We start from the raw sequence: 19,294 nt of genomic DNA, 5'->3' as shown, positions 1-19,294 counted from the left end.
TAAAAGAACCTCTGGTGAAATCACCATGCCGGACCTAAAGCTGTACTACAGAGCAATTGTGATAAAAACTGCATGGTATTGGTATAGTGACAGACAAGTAGACCAATGGAACAGAATTGAAGACCCAGAGATGAACCCACACACCTATGGCCACTTGATCTTTGACAAGGGAGCTAAAACCATCCAGTGGAAAAAAAGACAGCATTTTCAACAAATGGTGCTGGCACAACTGGTGGTTATCATGTCTGTATTTCAACCAAAGGGATTAAAGGTGTGTGCTAAAGCTGAGCCACACCACAACTAGAAACATGTTTTTCCAGGAAACAACACAATTTCAGGATTCACAGTATGATCAAATATCTAGCAACAGTCTTGTGTTTTTAGACAAATTGAATTTAGGTGGTAGTATAATTATATCTTCACATTGTATTACTGTAATTATCAAGAACACTTAGAATATCTGTTGTAAGGTTTATAGTTTTCTAGAGATGCTTTTTGGTCTGGTTGGAATAATTCTGACCTTATAAAGTGAGTTAGGAAGTTCTGCCTTTTCAGTTTTATGGGAAAGTTGCATAAAGTTGGTATTATTTCTGTTTGAAGTATTCATCATGGAGCCATCTGGAACTGGAGGGTTTTTTGAAGGAATGTTTTAAATTATAAATTCAAATTTTCTTAATACACACAGAACTGTTCGGTGTGTCTGCATTCTTGAGTGAGCTGCAGCAGGTTTGAATTTGTAATTTTCCCAAGTTGCTGAATTTTTTGGAATGAAAGATTTTTAAAAATTATTATTAACTATTCTTTGAATTTCAGTAAACTCAGAACACCATTTCTGACAGTGGCCATTTGAATCTTTCTTTTCCCATGACTAGGGTGGACGTTTCTCAACATTACTGATCTTCTGAGCCTTTGTTTCATTGGTTTTCCTTCTGTTTTCTAATTCATTTTTAGTCTGCTCTTTATTAGAGGTCTCATTGAGAACCACTGCTATAGGGAATCAGTGCTGAAGTTGGCCCCCTAAGCCCCACTGTACTAGCATGCCATAGCATAGAGTTGTGACATGTCAGGTGAGTTTTAGTTTTATTGTGTATTGAATTTTAGAATTTCTCCTTTCATTCTTTTAGCTAAAGGTGTTTATTTAATTTCTGAATCTTTATTTTCTAAATGTTTTGAATTTTAATTTAGTTCTGTTGTAATCAGAAAATATTTTATATAATTAAGTCCTTTTAAGATTATTGAGATTTGGAAATGTAATTGAGGAAAATACCTAATAAAAAAAAGATTATTGAGATTTGCTTTATTGCCTAGAATATGGTTTGTCTAGAATATGGTTTGTCATTGTAAATGTTTGTTTGCACATAAAAACGATGATTTTCCTGATATTCTTCTGTGAGGTGTTCTATGTCAGGTCAAATCAGTTGATAGTGTTATTAAAATCTCTAATTGACATCTGTCTGCTTCCTCTACTAAATATTGCAGTAGGGAAGAGTATAGCTCAGAGGTGAAATGTCCACTTAAATGTGGAGCTCTGAGTTTAATCCTTAGTACTGTAATATGTAAGCAATCAAGTAGATAAATATAAAAATAACATAAGGGTGTTAAAAACTTTATAATTGTGGGGTTAGCTCTTTCTCATTTATCAGTTTTTGCTTTGTATAATTTGAGTCTGGTTATGAGGCAAAAAAACATTTGAGTTGTGATATGTTCTTAATGGAACATCAGCAAAGAGCTTCCTCTTTGAGCTCTGCTTCACTGTTACAATGACCGCTGTTGTCTGTCATTGAACTGATGCTTACACAGTGCCTTTCTTCATTCTTGTCTCTGTACCTTCATATTTAAAGTGTGTTTCTTGTAGGTAGAATTTAGGTTTGGCTTTGTGTTCTATCAAATAATCTCTGTCTTTTATGGTGTAGATCATTTATTTACATGTAAGAAGCTTAGATAATTTATGTATGAATATGTCTGTTACCTTGATATTATTTTCTATTCTTTTTTTCCTTCCATCTTCTCATTTTTTTTTCTTGTCATCTTTTGGATTAGCTGGTGTGTGTATGTTTGCCACAACTAATTGTGTGTGTGCTTGCACGCATGGATCTGTAGAGGCCAGAGATTGATGTTGACTATCGCTCTCTTTCTTGTTTTTTGAAAAAGGATCTCTTTACCGAACCTGATCATCCAGGGAACTTTGAGATCTACCCCACTCAGACACATTGCTCTGCTTGCCTTTTTTATGTGTGCTGGAGATGTAAACTTAAGGTCACATACTTGTACAGCAAAATACATTTATCCACTGAGCATTTGTTCTAGCCAAAACTAAAGTGTGTGTATGTGAGGGGATAGGGGTTGTTTTACTTCAGTTTGTAACATTTTAACTAAAAGTCTTTATTGTATGAATAGCTGCTTTAACATGTATAGTATATTATCTTTAACCTGCTGTCCAGTGATATGCTGCTATTTATGTAGTATAAAAGCCTCATTTCTTCCATCCCAATTTTGTTCTGTAGTACTCATATGTATGCTATAAACCATGTGCCATATTGCTAGAATTATTGTTCATGCTAATCTTTTAAGAAGATTAAAAGAGGGCTGGCGAGATGGCTCAGCGTTAAGAGCATTGACTGCTCTTCCGAAGGTCCTGAGTTCAAATCCCAGCAACCACATGGTGGCTCACAACCACCCATAATGAGATCTGATGCCCTCTTCTGGTGCATCTGAAGACAGCTACATGTACTAATGAATAATAATAAATAAATCTTTAAAAAGAGAAGAAGATTAAAACAGTAAGAAAAATATTTTCCAATGCAGTTACTCTTTTCAGGGTCTCTCATTCCTTGCATTAGATCTACATTGTTACTTAGCTTTTTTTTTTTTCTTATGAACTACTTCCTTTTGTCTTTTGAATAGGTATATTCATAATAAATTTGTCATTTTGTCATAAAATGTCAGTATTCTCATTTTGTTTTTGAGAGTTTTGCTCTAGACCAATGGGAACCTATTTATTGTTGCATTTTTTTTTAAAGTGTATGGGCAACTTACTGTGTATATTACATTTGTGGCTTTGTAATTTTCATCAAATTTGGGAGAAGGCTAGACATTTTTCTTCCATATTTTCTCTTTTCATTTTTTTTTTTTTTGTGGATTCCATCCAAGAGGCCATATTTGGGTTTGATCCACATCATATCAAGCTCTATTTATATTGTTTCTTACAGTCTTTTGGTGGAGCTATTTGGACTGGAGAATAACTGCAGTCCTGCCACTGCCCTGGCCAGAGGCAGGTACTGGGAATGGACTACTTTCTTTGTCACCTGTATCAGTTCACAAGGTGCACTTTCGTTTAGATGCAGCCTGGAGCAGAGCTTGAACTTGCTTGTCCTTGTTCTTTATCTTACACATGCTGCTGTCTTTTAGAGTGTTTTCCTGATCTAAAATTATTTAATCAAATTGGGGAGAATGTAATTTGTCTTCTATAACATCTGATTTTTGAAGGCTGATTCAGCATACATCCTTTTTGGCTTATAAAGAAAAAATGGTTGTATGTGATGACAGTGTTTTGCATTTATTTACAATCTAATCAGTTTAGAATTGAAAGCAGTATTTCAGTAGAACACTTAGCAATCTCTCTCTCTCTCTGTTTCTCTGTCTGTCTCTGTCTCTCTCTTTCTCTCACTAAAATGATGTCTTGTAAAAACACTTTTTCAATTAATTAGTCTGCCTGGCCCTTATTCAAACTGAACATTTAGCCTGTGTTTGCCTTTAGCCATAGTTGTGATTGGACAGTCTATTAAATTACTGGGTCACATTTAGGAAATTTGCTTTCTTGTGGTCAAAATGATTAAAACTTAGCAGTGAGAATAATAGAGGGTTCTGCCGCCTCCATATCTGATCCTTCTATTAATAAGCACTCCTTTTTTCTACTTCAGAAATCAGCCAGAAATTCTGGTATTCCTATTCCAGTAGTAGAATTTCTTGGTTCTATTTGAAGAAAATGATTATGTTCTAAGAATATAACTGCCCCCTCCCTTTCTAGAAGGAACATGAGAGTGGAAAATTCTTTTCTTCATAAGGCTTATGAAAAGCACATGACCGATAATGGCTAACAGACTGCCTTTATTTCTCCAGGAGTAACTAAATCTACTTTCTCTTCTGTACCTGTTATCTCTGTTATAACAGGATGCTGATTGATTTCCATAGTAAAACAACCACAAAAATAACAAGCAGTATAGTTAATAAACTAACAAAAAGGATGACCTTGAGTCACTACAGGATTTAAATCAGCTTTTGGAATTATAAGATTACATTTTAACCAGTGTGGTTTTGGTGAAAAAAACAGCACTAGAGTATAAAGGGGACATTAGGATGAAGCAAGGCTTAGCTTACAGTGTTCCTACCATGTTGGCTAGTATTGTATAACTAACGGAAGTTTGAACTTTTCTCTCCTCATCTGTTATAACTAAACAGCTAGCTTTTAAAAGGTGCATTGTAGCAGCTGTGCTATCCCTTCTGTTTATTATACTTGATTTATTCCTAGCATCAACTACAGAAAATAAATAGATCTTAGAACTTACATCTTACAGATAGAGGACCTGTTTCCAGATATTAAGTAACTCACAGTATTATGAAACTATTAAAAGAGAGTTTAAGTCTGACTCTTTATTTCTGTGAAATCATAAAGTACCTTCTATTTCTAAAATGTGCTATAAAATAGTTTTTAGACTGTAAACTGTCAGATATACTTACTAACATGCTACATTTCCGGATTGCCTTGGCTCTGGTCTGGCTACTACCATTGCCTTTTCTACCTAGATTGTAATCTCATTGTTAGGTTTTTTTTTACTGTTTGTTTCTATTTTCATTATTAAATGTTTACATAATTTTAGGAACTTGTGACAAAATCTAATCTAAATTTTTAATTACATTCATCTACCTATGTGTTATTTTTGGGGTGCTCACATGCAGAGGTGAGAGAACAGCTTTGCAGGACATGCTCCACTCCTTCCACCATGTAGTTTCTAGGATCAGACTCAGAGTGTCAGGCTTGGTAAGCCAGTGAATGCTCTTATTCAGAAAACCGAAGTTAGCCCCTAACTTTAATCTATTGGCTTTGTCTTCATCTTTTGAGATTCTAAAGCATTTGTTGTCTTACCACTCAATTAATAGTTATATATTTGTGATGTACATATTTTACATTTAGAAGTGAATTATTTATACTTCTCAGTATATGTATTAATAATGTATTATTGCTACATGGATAAGCTCAAGAAAACTTTTTAGTGGTATTTAAACTGATAAGAACATATGTTAATATTAATATTTGATCTTAACACTATTGTCATTTAACATATCATTTTGCCTGTAGAGTGCATATTTAATAATACTGGTAGTGAATTCTGTTACTAGACTATTTTAGCTAAAGGACAGTGTTTTCAGTTACCTCTCACAGTAGAATTTAATCTATGTAACATTTCCTGAATTTTTTAAATTCTCTCATTTTTTTATAATCAGAAAGTAAAATAAAAGTTGTAATTAACATAGTAATAATACATTTATAAAATTTTTCTAAGTGTTTGCTTGGAGACTTGTTTAATAAGGAGACCAGTTATTTTACTCAAACCTCAATTTTTATTTTATTTTATTTAGTGTTTTGGAATTTGGTGCTCTGTTCATCTAAGATCCCATTATGAATAAATTTAAAATACCTGTATAACTCCTGTTACTAAGCTTATTTGTATCTTAGAAGTCAGGTAGTGCTGTATATGATAGTGAATGCCTGTAGTACCAGTACTGGGTGGCAAGAGAGACTGGATCTTTGTAGCAAGAGTCTGTCTCTATAAAACAAGACAAAAAATAGTCAGTTAACCTTTTGGGGTTTTAATTTTTTCATCTATAAAACATTAAATATGTTTTTATAAGCATATACTCCAGAATCTGTCAAACATAAAGGTTCAAGGTAAATCAGGTTTCAGAATCAAAAAGTAACATTTCATTTTTGTACTTTAAAATATCAGTTGTATATTAAAGCATGTTTTCACTTAAAATATTTTACTATCCTTTTTTTCCCTGCTTTTATGATTAATATTCTTTTCTAACCTATCAGCTCTGCCTCACGTGTTGCTAAGGGAGGAGTCGACCACACCAAAATGAGTCTGCATGGTGCTAGTGGGGGCCATGAGAGATCAAGAGATAGACGAAGGTCAAGTGACAGATCACGAGATTCATCTCATGAGAGAGCAGAGTCTCAGCTTACTCCTTGTATTCGAAATGTGACTTCACCAACAAGGCAGCATCATATTGGTATGTACCCCACCAGTCCTGTCAGCAGTCAGCGGTCTTTTTACAATTGTGATGATATTCAGTTGTGCATAACACTTCACTTCTTTATTGTAATTCAGTCATTTGTATTTTAGCTAATCTTAATACTTAAAAAGACAGCTTATTAAATCAAGCATAGAGGTATGTTTTAAGTTTAGGAGCAATCTTATAAAAGAAATACCATGAAAAGCTTTTGAAGCTGTGATAATATAGATTTTTTAAGAGAAAATTTTCAAGTTAATTTTTATCTAATAACAGTGGCTTATTATAAAATAGTAAGGCAAATTATAGCTATAGTTCTCTGGTTAATCATGCTAACAGTGTAAAAAAATAACCATTGTGGGATTATTTGTTCTGATTTTTGACAGAATTTCAAATTTAATAATAAAAATAGATGAAAAAGGCATATGTTTTACTTTGTTAGCAACTTGGGTCTTCTCCTTCCTTCCTTCCTTCCTTCCTCATACTTGAGCAGCACTGTTAGCTCAGGACAACACACTGTATCACTATGAAGTACATAAATGTGCCTAAGCAGCATGGAAATGTTGAGTTGTTTTGTTTTTTTTTAACTTCCTCATAGGAAAGGTATAAATAACTAAATTTGATTTAGAGTTGATTTATAGCTTCTTCTGTGATCATCTGTGCTTAGCATGTATGTGGCCCTGGGTTCAGACTCTCCCACCTGTGTATGTGAGAACATATTTAAACTGCAGATATACATAGTTTCCTGGTGGAATACTAATTAAGCATGTGCAAGGCTCTCTGAATCCCTAGCAGGCTCCACTCCTAAATTGACTTAACTATATTTGATAGTATCTGATAATTTGAGGTAACTCAGAATCATTTAAGTTAAATCTTACTAGGCAGAGCAGTTGACAATATCTAATAAGGTCAATCATATGCAAAAATTGGACAGAAGTAACAAAAAGAGTTAATAGTCTCTTCCATGATTCATTGAGTCTCTGAGAAATGAGAACAGAATACAGTTATTTTATCACTCCAGTAAATTTTGCTTTCAGGATGCTACCAGCCTTGTGGAAACAGGAATTAAAGGAGGAGGGTGTCAGAACAGCTCTGGAGCTATAGCAAGCCTAATTATACAATCAGTGTGCTGTACAGAGTGTTCTAAGTAACCTGAGTCATAAAGAAATTTGGCAAAAACTGATGAGACAGAGGTACATTTTTAGGTCACCTTTAAATTTTAGCAATCTAGCCTTGAAATAAAACTTACCATGCAATCCTTATTTCCCTTTTATACTTTTATAGGGTATTAGAACATCTAAAGAAAACTTTAACAATATTTTCTATCAATAAAAATAATAGATAATAATTATATGGCTAATAAAAGTGAGGTTTGGAAGAAAATGTATCAGCTTAGCAGAGTGGTGCAGTCCTGTAAACCTAGAACTAAGGAGGTTATCAATAGCTACATGGTGAATCTGAGGCCAACCTGGTCTTCATGAGGCCCAGCCTAAAACAAACAGAAAAGAAGCAGTATACCATGTGTTGCTTAATTCTTTGGAAGTCATTAAAGTTTTATGGTTTTGTTTGTTTGTCTACTTCTTATTGTCCCTGCTGAGTTTTTTCTTTTCAGATCTCCTTTTTATGAGAAAAATTACTGATTTCAGTGTGGTGTTATTAATACAACATATTTCTACAGTTGTACTTCAGGTTCTGTATAACGGTAACCCTTTTTAGTAATTAGGACTGTTTTAAATTGTTGCTCTCAGGCTGAAGAGTGGGGGCATGTGTAAGCTTAGTACCTTGAAGTGGAGGGTCATAAGTTTGAGACCAGCCTGGGCCATGTAGCAGTACCCTGTTGTCTCAACAACAAAAACAAAAAGAAACCAAAATAGCTCTGTCAAATTTGATATTCTAGTTAACCTTTCACTGATTTTTCACATCTATTTGACTTAAAGAATATTTTGATTTTTGCATATTTTTCAGTAGAATGATAATGAAAGATTTACCTTAACTTTGATATTTGGCTGGGTCAACATCAATTAGCTTGAATATTTTTTAAAAAATTTTTATATTTTGGGTTTTATTTGTGGATTTGTTGAAAAGGGTATTTGAAATAGAAAAATTCTGCAATTTAAATGAACTTTTCTATATCAGACATTTTAGAAAATTCAGTTCTCAATTTTTTTTTTTTTTTTTTTTTTGACATAGGGTTTTTCCGTGTAGCCCTAGCTATCCTGGAACTTGCTCTGTAGACTAGGTGAGCCTGGAACTCATGGAGGTCTGCCTGCCTTTGCCTCTTTAGTGCTGGGACTAAATGTGTGCGACACCGCCTCCTGGCTCAAATCTTTTTAAAGAAAATTTGTATGACTTTAATATTTTTATTTCAGAACGAGAAAAAGACCATAGTTCTTCTCGTCCAAGCAGTCCTCGTCCTCAAAGAGCATCCCCAAATGGCTCCATGAGCAGTGCTGGGAACAGTAGCAGGAACAGCAGTCAGTCAAGCTCAGATGGTAGCTGTAAAACGTCTGGGGAGATGGTGTTTGTGTATGAGAATGCGAAAGAAGGGGCTCGGAATGTGAGGACATCTGAGCGAGTGACTCTGATAGTGGATAACACCAGATTTGTTGTGGACCCGTCCATTTTTACTGCACAGCCAAATACAATGTTGGGCAGGTTTGTTTCATTGCTGCTCATTATATTACTAATTTTAAAGCACTTCAACAGTCATTTTTTTGTGTGTAGTTACTAAGTTTTACAGTAAAATTTCTGCTGTAGAGAGGGATGTAACATTCCTATTTTATAGATAAAAGAACTGAATTTTGGAAGTTAAATAATTTGTCTAAGTTAATACAATAGAATGTGGGTAGAGCCAACCTTAAATTTGGTTTTACTTTGAATGATCTTTTGCAGTACCTGTAGCAATAGCAAATAGTAATATCAAATTTGTTGTTAAAGTCAGAACACTGAAAGATCTCTACAGATTGATCTGGTAAATTGAATCTAACCAGATGAATCTTAGCATTGATATATTTCCCAAATGAATTCCTAAAGCAGTCAGCAGATATAGAAGAATACCTATCAGCTTGGTTTAAAAGAAAACTCTTTGATTAACTGTGAAATCAATTTGAATTGTCACGTTGACGTAAATTTTAATTGTCAGTTTGTTGTAAATATTTAAGGTGGGGAGTAAAGGTAATTGTCATTTAGAAAATGTGTAGTAGGTAGTTGTCTTGAGTAAAGTTTGCAGTAATGAGAACCTCAGTCTCAGGATTTGTTTTCAAAATGCCTAAAATGAGGGTTCAACACTTCATTGTAATACCAGTGTTTTTGTCTATAACTAAGATGGAAGATATAAATGAAATAGATGTTTACATGAGGCAGAAACTTGAAGTATGTTCCTACTCTGTTTTTGTGATGGGTGTAGGGGCTCCAGGAAGGAGGGGGATAAAGGGAAAGAGAAAAAGACGAAGTACAGAATCAATGCTGGTGTTGTGATATTGTATACATTTTGAGTAACTAAATAATTTTTCTAAATAGCATTGGGCTTGAATATGCATTTCCATGAGTATGGTTTTTTTTTGTTTTGTTTTGTTTTTTTGGTTTTTTTACTATCATGAGATGATTAGTAGAAGCTATTGACTTGACATTGTTCTACTTTATTTTTATATAAAAATTGGGGGGAAAGTAGGTATTTGAAATTTTGCTTCAACTGTCTTAAGTTGGTGTTCACATTGATCTGAAAAGAATAGCATTCCTTTTGTAAAAAGTGGAAGCGTTTGAGGAAAGCATGACATTTGATTCTTGATGCTGTTCAGTCAGTGGAAGGAAGCCTCTGTTCAGGCAGTGACTAAAGCATATCTTTGGGGAGGAAAATTAATATTCATAGGAACTGGAAAGCACTTGGCATTATTTTTGAAAACTTTAAAATAAAAAACGCTTTGTTTTTCATGGATTTCTGTGTTATAACAAAGAATAACCTACTTAAACTACTGAGTAAAAAATTGAAATAATTGTATTTACTCTGGAAATAGTGGCATTATTGAATTCAGAGGCTCAATTTTTTTAATTAATGATTTTAAGATATTTCTTAGTACTTCTTGAAACTTTATTGCAAAGAACACTTTTTAAAAATTGTTTCATTTTTCTCATTAGTTACCAGTAGGGCCAATAATGTCTTGAAAAACATAAAATTCCTGTTCTTTTACTTTTTCTTATATTAAAATAAAGGTTAAGAGGATTTTTTTTCCTTTTAACTCATTTAATTAAAATTTTCTGGGTCATGCTTGTTTATATTTTTTGAGACAGGGTTTCTCTGTGCAGCCCTAGCTGTCCAGGAACTTTCTGTTTAGACCAAGTTACCCTCAAACTCAGATATTCACCTGCCTCTGCCTCCCAAGTGCTAATAAGAATAAAGGCATGTGCCACCATGTCTAGCCAGTCTCCATACTTTCATTCTCCAGACTCTGTTACTGGTTTGCTTGCTTGGTTGATTTTCTTTTTTCTTTTTCTTTTCTGTCTTTATTTTTGGGAGACAGGATCTCACTGTGTAGCTCTGGCTGTTCTGGAACTCACTATGTAGAGCAGATTGGCCTTGATCATATCCAAATGCTTGGATTAAACTCATGCACCACGTTGCCCAGTTCATCCATTGTTCTTATTTTTGCATATAATGGCTTATTTTTCTATTCTAGGATACAAGTCTAAGGATTTTGAGTAGGATTCCTTATATTTAGAATTTGTGAAACTTTAAGTAGCCTAACTGGCTTATATTGTCTTTTTTCCAATTCAGTTTGCTGTATGTTCTGTTAATATACTACAACTTGATGATGAGCAGTCGTTCCATGGGAAGGGCACAGATTAAACATACCCCTCCCAAATCATCCTTTCTCTAGAATGATTGTTTTGCTTACTTTCTGTTACCATTTGCGGGTGAGGGTTGATATGGTTCTTGCTGTATAATTTCAGGGCGGCCTAGAATTTCCTGTGTAGCCCATGCTAGCTTTGAATCTGTGGCAGTGTTCCTGCCTCAGTCTTCTGAGTGATGAAGTTACGGGTACCTCGATCAGATGATAGTGTTTTTGTGTGCTAGTGGTAGAACCCAGGTCCTTATTGCATGTAAGGCAAGTGCCCTACTTCTGGGTGACATCTTTAGTTATTGGTTTTAATATTGCTTAAAGGTAATCCATACTATTGTTCCTATCAGACCTTTTATGTTCTCTTTATAACATTTGCCAAATTTTTTATAATTACTAATATAATGAAAGAATATCATGGTTAAGTAATATTTTATGCCTATATGTGAAACTGATATTCCTTTTTAAAAGCATCTTAATTACTTAATATCACAGGATGTTTGGATCTGGCCGGGAACATAATTTCACACGTCCCAATGAGAAGGGAGAATATGAGGTGGCAGAGGGAATTGGTTCTACTGTGTTTCGAGCTATTTTGGTGAGTGTGTTTGTTTATATTAATAACTTAGGCATAAGCTCCCTCCTCAGTAAGTGTTTAGATCTCTTCTTGGACATATGTTACTATTTTGTTTTAAATGTTTTTAAATTCATATTTGTGTTTATGGCCTCAGGAACATATGATATAAAAATTCATCTCTGAGCCCTGAATGCAGTTCTTTCAGGAGTTACGCTCCAACATTTCTAAAGTCATATAATTTCTCTTAATTTTTGAACCATAATTTATTATCCCAAACTAGCACTATGGAAATTTATAAACATCTAAACATTGTCTTACTAATCTTTGTTGTTACTGTTCTTATTAGCTCTTTTTTTAAAGATGCTTTTCTTCTTTGAAGCCTTAACCTTTTATTTTAAGGACTTTTTATTCAGATGTTACAGAGTATATATTTGTAATTTTATTTCAGTGAAATGAACTGTGTTTCTGGGCCTGAATTATTTTTTTTATCTATTTTTTATTAGATATTTTCTTCATTTACATTTCAAATGCTATCCTGAAAGTCCCCTATACCCTTCCCCCACCCTGCTCCCCAACCCACCCACTCCTGCTTCCTGGCCCTGGCATTCCCCAGGGCATATGATCTTCGCAAGACCAAGGGCCTCTCCTCCCTATTTTTTATTAATTATTATTTTTAAATTTTATTTTAATTAGGTATTTTCTTCATTTACATTTCCAGTGCTATCCCAAAAGTCCCCCATACCCCCCCACTCCCCTACCCACCCACTCCTACTTCTTGGTCCTGGTGTTCCCCTGTACTGAGGCACTGAATTATCTTTATAAGTAAAATTTTAAAGATTGTTAGGTAAACCGAGGTCCCACCTAACATTACTGTTCCATAATTTAAAAATATCAGAGCACTAGTTAGTTTTGAAAGTGCTACCAACACAGCCTTGATAATGGGTTTGGACTACCCAAGTGCTTAATACATTTTTCTCTAATTTTTTCCCTGCAGGATTACTATAAGACAGGGATCATCCGCTGCCCTGATGGCATATCCATTCCTGAACTGCGAGAAGCGTGTGATTACCTTTGTATCTCCTTTGAATACAGTACAATTAAATGTAGAGATCTCAGTAAGTATGAGCTTTGTGTTTAATAGTGGTGTAAAGCCTGAATATGTTGTTTACGTAGACTACAGATATTGGTTTAGTTCAATTATAAAGCGTCCTGGTTTTTAAAAAAGTATTTCTTGAACTCTGAAGAATTCTAGATAGCTCTGTTATTTTCTAAACTTTATTCAAGTTTTTGTTTTGTTTTGTTTTGTTTTTGTTCTTGTTTTTTGAGACAGGGTTTCTCTGTATAGCCCTGGCTGTCCTAGAACTCACTCTTACTCCTGGCCTTGAACTCAGAAATCCTCCTGCATCTGCCTCCCAAGTGCTGGGATTAAAGGCATGCACCACCACTGCCCAGCAACTTTTTCAACTTTAATAATTTTCTTAATGAACTCTTAAGAGATTTTTCTCTTTTACTGTTTCATGGATCATTTGTTACTAATATGTCCTAGCTTGGGAACCCTGACCCTTTTCCTAAAGTGTGACTTATTTTTACTTTTTATATCATATCATCTAAAATTTTTATCTTTTTTTAATCTCTATGTGAGATAGTATCTTGAGCGCCATGGAAGATATAAATAATTCTTACAAGGTATACTTGGCATTAGAAATCAAAGATTGCATCCCTAGGCCACATATACATACAGTTGGAATTCTTAGTTCTCCTCTCCTTCAGACATAGTTTGCTGGCTCGCTCTCTCTCTCTCTCTCTCTCTCTCTCTCTCTCTTTCTCTCTCTTGTGTGTGTGTGTGTGTATTGGAGCAGGATCTTATGTAGCCCAGGGTGGCCTCAAACTCAATATATACCTGAGGATGGCCTTAAATCCTAGTTCTCCTGCCTTTATCCCCCAAGTGCTGGCATTACCCACATCTCTGATCATGCCCCATTCTTTTATCATCACTGTAAAAGATCTTTTATTTGTTATGGAATTACATAAAATAGGTATAGTAAGGCTTTCTAATCTTTAATATTTTTCCTTAAAATAGGTGTCTTAACTGAATATTTAGAATCTTTAATTGGAAACAGTTATTTTGCAGAGTTGTTAGGAAGATTAAATAAATCAGCTATGTTGTAGATTTGAAGCCACTGTAGACTTCCTGAGACACCCCATTTTTTCAAAATAAAAGGAAATAAATGTAAAGAAAACTATTAAAAGATCTTTTGGGGGTTAGAGAGATGGCTCAGCAGTTAAGAGCACTTGTTTCTCTGGCTGAGAACTCAGGTTTAGTTCCTAGCATGTACATGGAAGCTCACAAACATCTGTAATTCCAGTCCCAGAGGAACCAGCACCTTCTTCTGGTCTCTGTGGGCATGATGCGTGCACACACATGGTGCACAAACACTCATACACAGAAAATATTTTTTTTTTCCAAGACAGGGTTTCTCTGTATAGCCCTGGCTGTCCTGGAACTCACTTTGTAGACCAGGCTGGCCTTGAACTCAGAAATCCACCTGCCTCTGCCTCCCAAGTGCTGGGATTAAAGGCATGTGCCACCACACCCATAAATATTTTTAAAACAAGTTACTGAATTTGTTCATTTGTTTTTAGCTACCCTCACAGAGCCCAGTTTGTATGCATCGTGTGTACTCTTAGCAGAATCTTTTTTTTTTTTTGTAGCATTGAGCTGACTAGAAGATTATGAGCAATGCTAATTAATGTATTGGTAACTCTGGCATTTGTTTTTACTGCTAAGTTTTCTGAGCACCTCTGTTAACACCTCCTCTTAAAATATCCTTCTTCTATGTCTCTAGTTGAATATGTAGCATATATATGTCATAGGTGGCCATCAGTGGGAGGAGAGGCCCTTGGTCTCGCAAAGATCATACAGGGTTAGGGTTAGGGTTAGGTACAGAAGAATGCCAGGGCCAGGAAGCAGGAGTGGGTGGGTTGGGGAGCAGGGTTGGTGGAGGGTATAGGGGACTTTTGGGATAGCATTTGAAATGTAAATGAAGAAAATATCTAATAAAAAATATCTATCTGTTAAATATATATATGTGTGTGTGTGTATATATGTGTGTGTGTGTGTGTGTGTATCTCCTTCTTTACTTTTCTGCCTCCCATTCTCTCCCTTGCTCCTTGGTCCTTCACCTATTAAATGCAGCTTCTCTTTACTATTGTCCATATTTTTCTCTGACTGTGTTTTGTATATGAACTCTTTTAGGTAAAGTGCAATAGCTGAAGAATAACGAACATGAAATTCTAAAATTGATGCTGACTTATTGTGATGTTCTATTTATTTTTTCTTTGCTTCTGCTTTTATCAGGCATCCAAAAATGTCAAGATATTTTTGTGGGTTTCATTTCAGGTGCCCTTATGCATGAGTTATCAAATGATGGTGCTCGTAGACAATTTGAATTTTATCTGGAAGAAATGATCCTCCCTCTCATGGTAGCAAGCGCCCAGAGTGGGGAACGAGAGTGCCATATCGTAGTGCTTACAGATGATGATGTAGTTGATTGGGATGAGGAGTATCCACCACAGATGGGAGAAGAATATTCACAGAGTAAGTGTTTTGCCATGCTTCTCTTTCCTGGTTCATTATATGGATAATCTCTATCTTTTAGTAGTAATTAAAGGGCGGGTCTGAGACTCTTCTCCTACCCCAGGGACCAAACTAGCTCTTGGTTAAATCCAGTTCATGCCTGTTTTATAAAATTTTTGTATTGCCTTTGGCTGCTTTGGTGCTATCATGGCAGAACTGAGTAGCTGCAACAGAGATTGCATGGCTCGCAAAGCCCAGGGTATTTACTGTTTGAGCCTGTGCAGAAAAGTGTGCCCAGCCATGCCTGTCAAGCACAAAAACTGTTTTGAATTTTGTTGACTGTAGGTAACTTTAAGTTCCAAGATTTCTTCTTGAAATCATTTGTGCTTTTATAGTAGCTCTTCCAAAGCTTTATTGAACCAAACTAGTTCTCCAGTTGTGTCTGACCAAACTAGCTTATCTTGAGCAACACTGAGGTCTTTTTTTACTTCCAAACTTTGTGGTTAGAATTTTTTGTTTTGTTTCTGTTAGAAAGGATCTGTTATGTTGTTTTATGAACCCAATACAAGCATTTTAAACAGTGTCATAGGTGAGCTAGCATAATCTAGCCTATTAACCTGGTAAGGGTTAGACTCTATTGAGTTTAGGTAAAAGCTGTAGAAATACAGAAAATATAAAAACTCTAATCTCTTATGTTTTTCCATTTTATAATCTTTTTTCAAAAACTAAGCAAAGATTGCAAATGGCCACTTTGTCAACCATTTTCAGAAGCTTTTTCTGACTTGCTGTGGTAGCACTTTCCAGAACAGACAGGTTTGCACTTACATGATAGACTTACATGAATGTTATGATTCTCTTTAAAAATACTTAATTCTTTAAGAACTTCATATAGTGTATCTGATCATATCCTATACCTAGTGTTGTGAGTCTTTTGTAGAGATATAATAGGTGTCTTTGTTGCTGTTTCCTCAGTCTTTGACATTTTTTCTGACGGTGATTTTTCTCGATTGGGTGGAATAAAAAGTTGAGCAATACAGGAAAAACAAAAAGGTACCCAAACTCAGAATAAACATACTAAATTATTTTTGGTTAAAAAGAGTTTATCATATATATAATTTATTTTTGTTTTTGGAGGCAGTTCTACAACTTTATTTGACATTCATCAGGTTGGTTCTCATCCACATTGGCAATCAGTAGGTTTTTTAATCTGGTAACAGGCACGTAAGTTACAAGTGTGTAGAGCTTGTTTGGTGAATCTCATCATCATTATGTTTTCTGGACAAACATATTCACATGCAATATAGAACATTCCTTAATCCTGTGGTCCAGATAGCTTTATTGAGCCTGGTACCAATGCTTACATCTGGCGTCCTGATCTCCTTCATGGCAGATTTCCATATTTCTTTGAGTGCCCAAGGGGCACACTTCTTGAAGCCTATGCATGGATGTGCTCATGAATGTTGATGGTGTATGTCATCATAACCTTGGTGATGGCAGAACAGCCGATTTTCTTCTTGCCATCTTTTTTTGCAAGAGCTGTTCTTTTGGGCCCAAGCTGGAAAGGACAGGTGTAGGAGGTCGTGGGACGCTATCATTTATATTTTAGCTTTCAATAGGGTTAGCTCCAAGAGAGGAGTTGCAGTTATAGGACAGAGGTCACAGTTCTGTGGTGACTAAATTATAGTTAGATCAACTTTTCCTCTGTCACTGTTTCATTTCTGTTTCTTGGTTTTGTTTTTTTTTTCTTTTTCTTTCTTTCTTTCTGTCTGTCTTTCTTTCTTTTTTTGTCTTTTTTTTTTCTTTGTCTTGAGCTTTACCGCTTAAATGAGATTCATTTTGTTTCAAGCTGTTCCAGCCTAAAGAAGATACATTCAAGGAGCATACAAAGATGGCTTTCTTCACCCAGACTGATTTCCTAAGTGTTACTCTTTCCTATCTGAATGGTTCAAAAAACAAAACAAAACAAAAACCTTACAATATCAGTAGTCTCAAAGCTTTAGTAATAAGCACAGATTGATCCCATGGGTAAAATTTGTATACATATTTTCCTTTATTGACTCTTAAACCAGCATGTTTGGTTTGTGAGTGTGTTTTTCTTTTTTTGACAAAACCTTGCAGTTCACCTTTTAAGGGCGATAACTCCACCAGAAAGAGAGGAGGCGAGGAAGGCCCGTCAGTCTAACTCCCTGAAGTTCCCAGCACGTTTGGAAGACTCAACATGTTGTCAGTGGACTGTCTGCCCTTTGCAAAGCCAGTTTGCTCTAAACAGACTAACCTAGGCAGAAAATGCTCGAATCTGCCATTTTTAACATCAGTATTAATTGGGGCTCTTTGCCTGAATGGAAAACAGTTTGTGGGGAGGGACTTTGCCTTTTGGGAAATTGTTAATAGTTGTTCAATCAATGAAACATAAAGTGTGAAGTGCTCTTTGACAAGGCAGTTTCCCCACCTCCAGAGTAGGCCATTTAGGTATCTTAGTCAAGTTCTTTACTTTGCCTGCTTGATAATAGTGTGTAATCAGTATCTTTTGATTATCTTACTGAAAGTTGGAACAGATCCCATCAAGATAAGTAGATGTGTATCTTTGAAAAAGAGATCCCTCCTGTAGATTGGGTTACCTGACTGGTTATCAAAGCTTTTCTTGTTTCCACTTAAGTAGACATTTGCTTCTACATTAACTGTACTGAATATTGTCCTGTCATGTTGGCTAGTCTTCCTTTGGCATTAGTGCATCCATTATTTGGGCTTTAAGGGATGTCAGGTCCATTTCATGATCAAGGTAAATTGAAGTAAATTTCTTAAGTACTTTGATGTTAATGTGAAATATTTTTGTCTTTTTTTATTCCAGTTATTTATAGCACAAAATTATATAGATTTTTCAAGTACATTGAAAACAGAGATGTGGCCAAATCAGTTTTGAAGGAGAGGGGTCTTAAGAAGATTAGATTGGGAATAGAAGGTAAGATGTTTTCAATTCATGTTTTTAAAAAGTTTTTTGAATGGATCTCCTGTGTCGTTTAAATAATTTGTGTGGGGAAGCCTCTCAAACAGTTACCAGATGATGATGGTGTAACATGTAAAGAACAGAGACAGTCTTTCTTCTGAGTGGTAACATGAAAGCCATTAAGAGTATGTATCCCACAAGATTCCTTTATGGGATTTTTTTTCCCCTCTCATGGCATCCCCTGACTCATTTTTAGCAAAGTCCATGTGGTATTTGTTGGCTCATGTGTGTACATTCCCAAAAAGTTGACAGGGCTGTTTGCTTAGCAATAAGGTCTAATATGTTTTAAAAGCACCTTTTGGAAATGTATGTAGAAGCAGTGCTTGGCTCACTTTATGCTAATATTCAAGTTACAGACAGTTGCACAGCTTGTTTCATCTTTTAAATGCACGTACCTTAGATAGCCTTGACAGGGGTGTCTTTTATTTTAAAATACGTGGGAGGCAGAGGCAGGCTAATCTCTTTGAATTTGAGACCAGCCTGGTCTACATAGTGATTCCCAGACAGCTAGAGCTACATAGTGAGATTCTGTCTTAAAACAAAACAAAACATAACCAAATTTCTTTCTTGAATATTTGTAGTGGATTATGTCAAGAGTAAAGGCTTTGGAGTCAGATTGCTTACATATTAGTTGTTGTGCATTGGCCACAGCACTTAAACCAGTTTCTTTTTCTGGAATTGGGAATGTTAATAAGTACTTTCAATGGCTGTTGTAAGCATGAGCTGAGTTAATGTAAGAAAGGCACTTAAAGCTGGCTTTGGTAGCGCACACCTTTGATCCCAGCACTGGAGAGGCAGAGGCAGCCGGATTTCTGATTTCGAGGCCAGCCTGGTCTACAAGGTGAGTTCCAGGGCTACACAGAGAAACCCTGTCTCAAAAAACCAAAAAAAAAAAAAAAAAAAAAAAAAAAAAAAAAAAGCACTTAAAACAGTATCAGCACATATGTTTATGGTGATGATAGTGGCTTGTGCTAGCTAGGAACCTAGTTGGGGTACTGAAGGATCACCAG

At 35.3% G+C, this 19,294-nt stretch overlaps 1 protein-coding gene across 10 annotated transcripts in view; it reads left to right on the top strand.

The window, feature by feature from the left end:
- Btbd10 (BTB domain containing 10) overlaps nucleotides 1-19,294 on the top strand; it is a 55,695-nt gene that overhangs the window by 29,844 nt on the left and 6,557 nt on the right. For all 10 annotated transcript variants that reach the window (XM_021166516.2, XM_029479655.1, XM_021166515.2 and 7 more), the window contains 6 exons: nucleotides 6,095-6,291; nucleotides 8,661-8,946; nucleotides 11,622-11,724; nucleotides 12,698-12,818; nucleotides 15,104-15,301; nucleotides 18,129-18,239. In XM_021166516.2, the coding sequence (XP_021022175.1) occupies nucleotides 6,138-6,291; nucleotides 8,661-8,946; nucleotides 11,622-11,724; nucleotides 12,698-12,818; nucleotides 15,104-15,301; nucleotides 18,129-18,239 (973 nt within the window). In that variant the 5' untranslated portion in view covers nucleotides 6,095-6,137. The remainder of the gene's footprint in view (nucleotides 1-6,094; nucleotides 6,292-8,660; nucleotides 8,947-11,621; nucleotides 11,725-12,697; nucleotides 12,819-15,103; nucleotides 15,302-18,128; nucleotides 18,240-19,294) is intronic.

The sequence above is a fragment of the Mus caroli genome, chromosome 7, assembly GCF_900094665.2.
Source record: "Mus caroli chromosome 7, CAROLI_EIJ_v1.1, whole genome shotgun sequence".
Lineage (NCBI taxonomy): Eukaryota > Metazoa > Chordata > Mammalia > Rodentia > Muridae > Mus > Mus caroli.
This window is presented reverse-complemented; position numbering and strand designations above follow the sequence as displayed.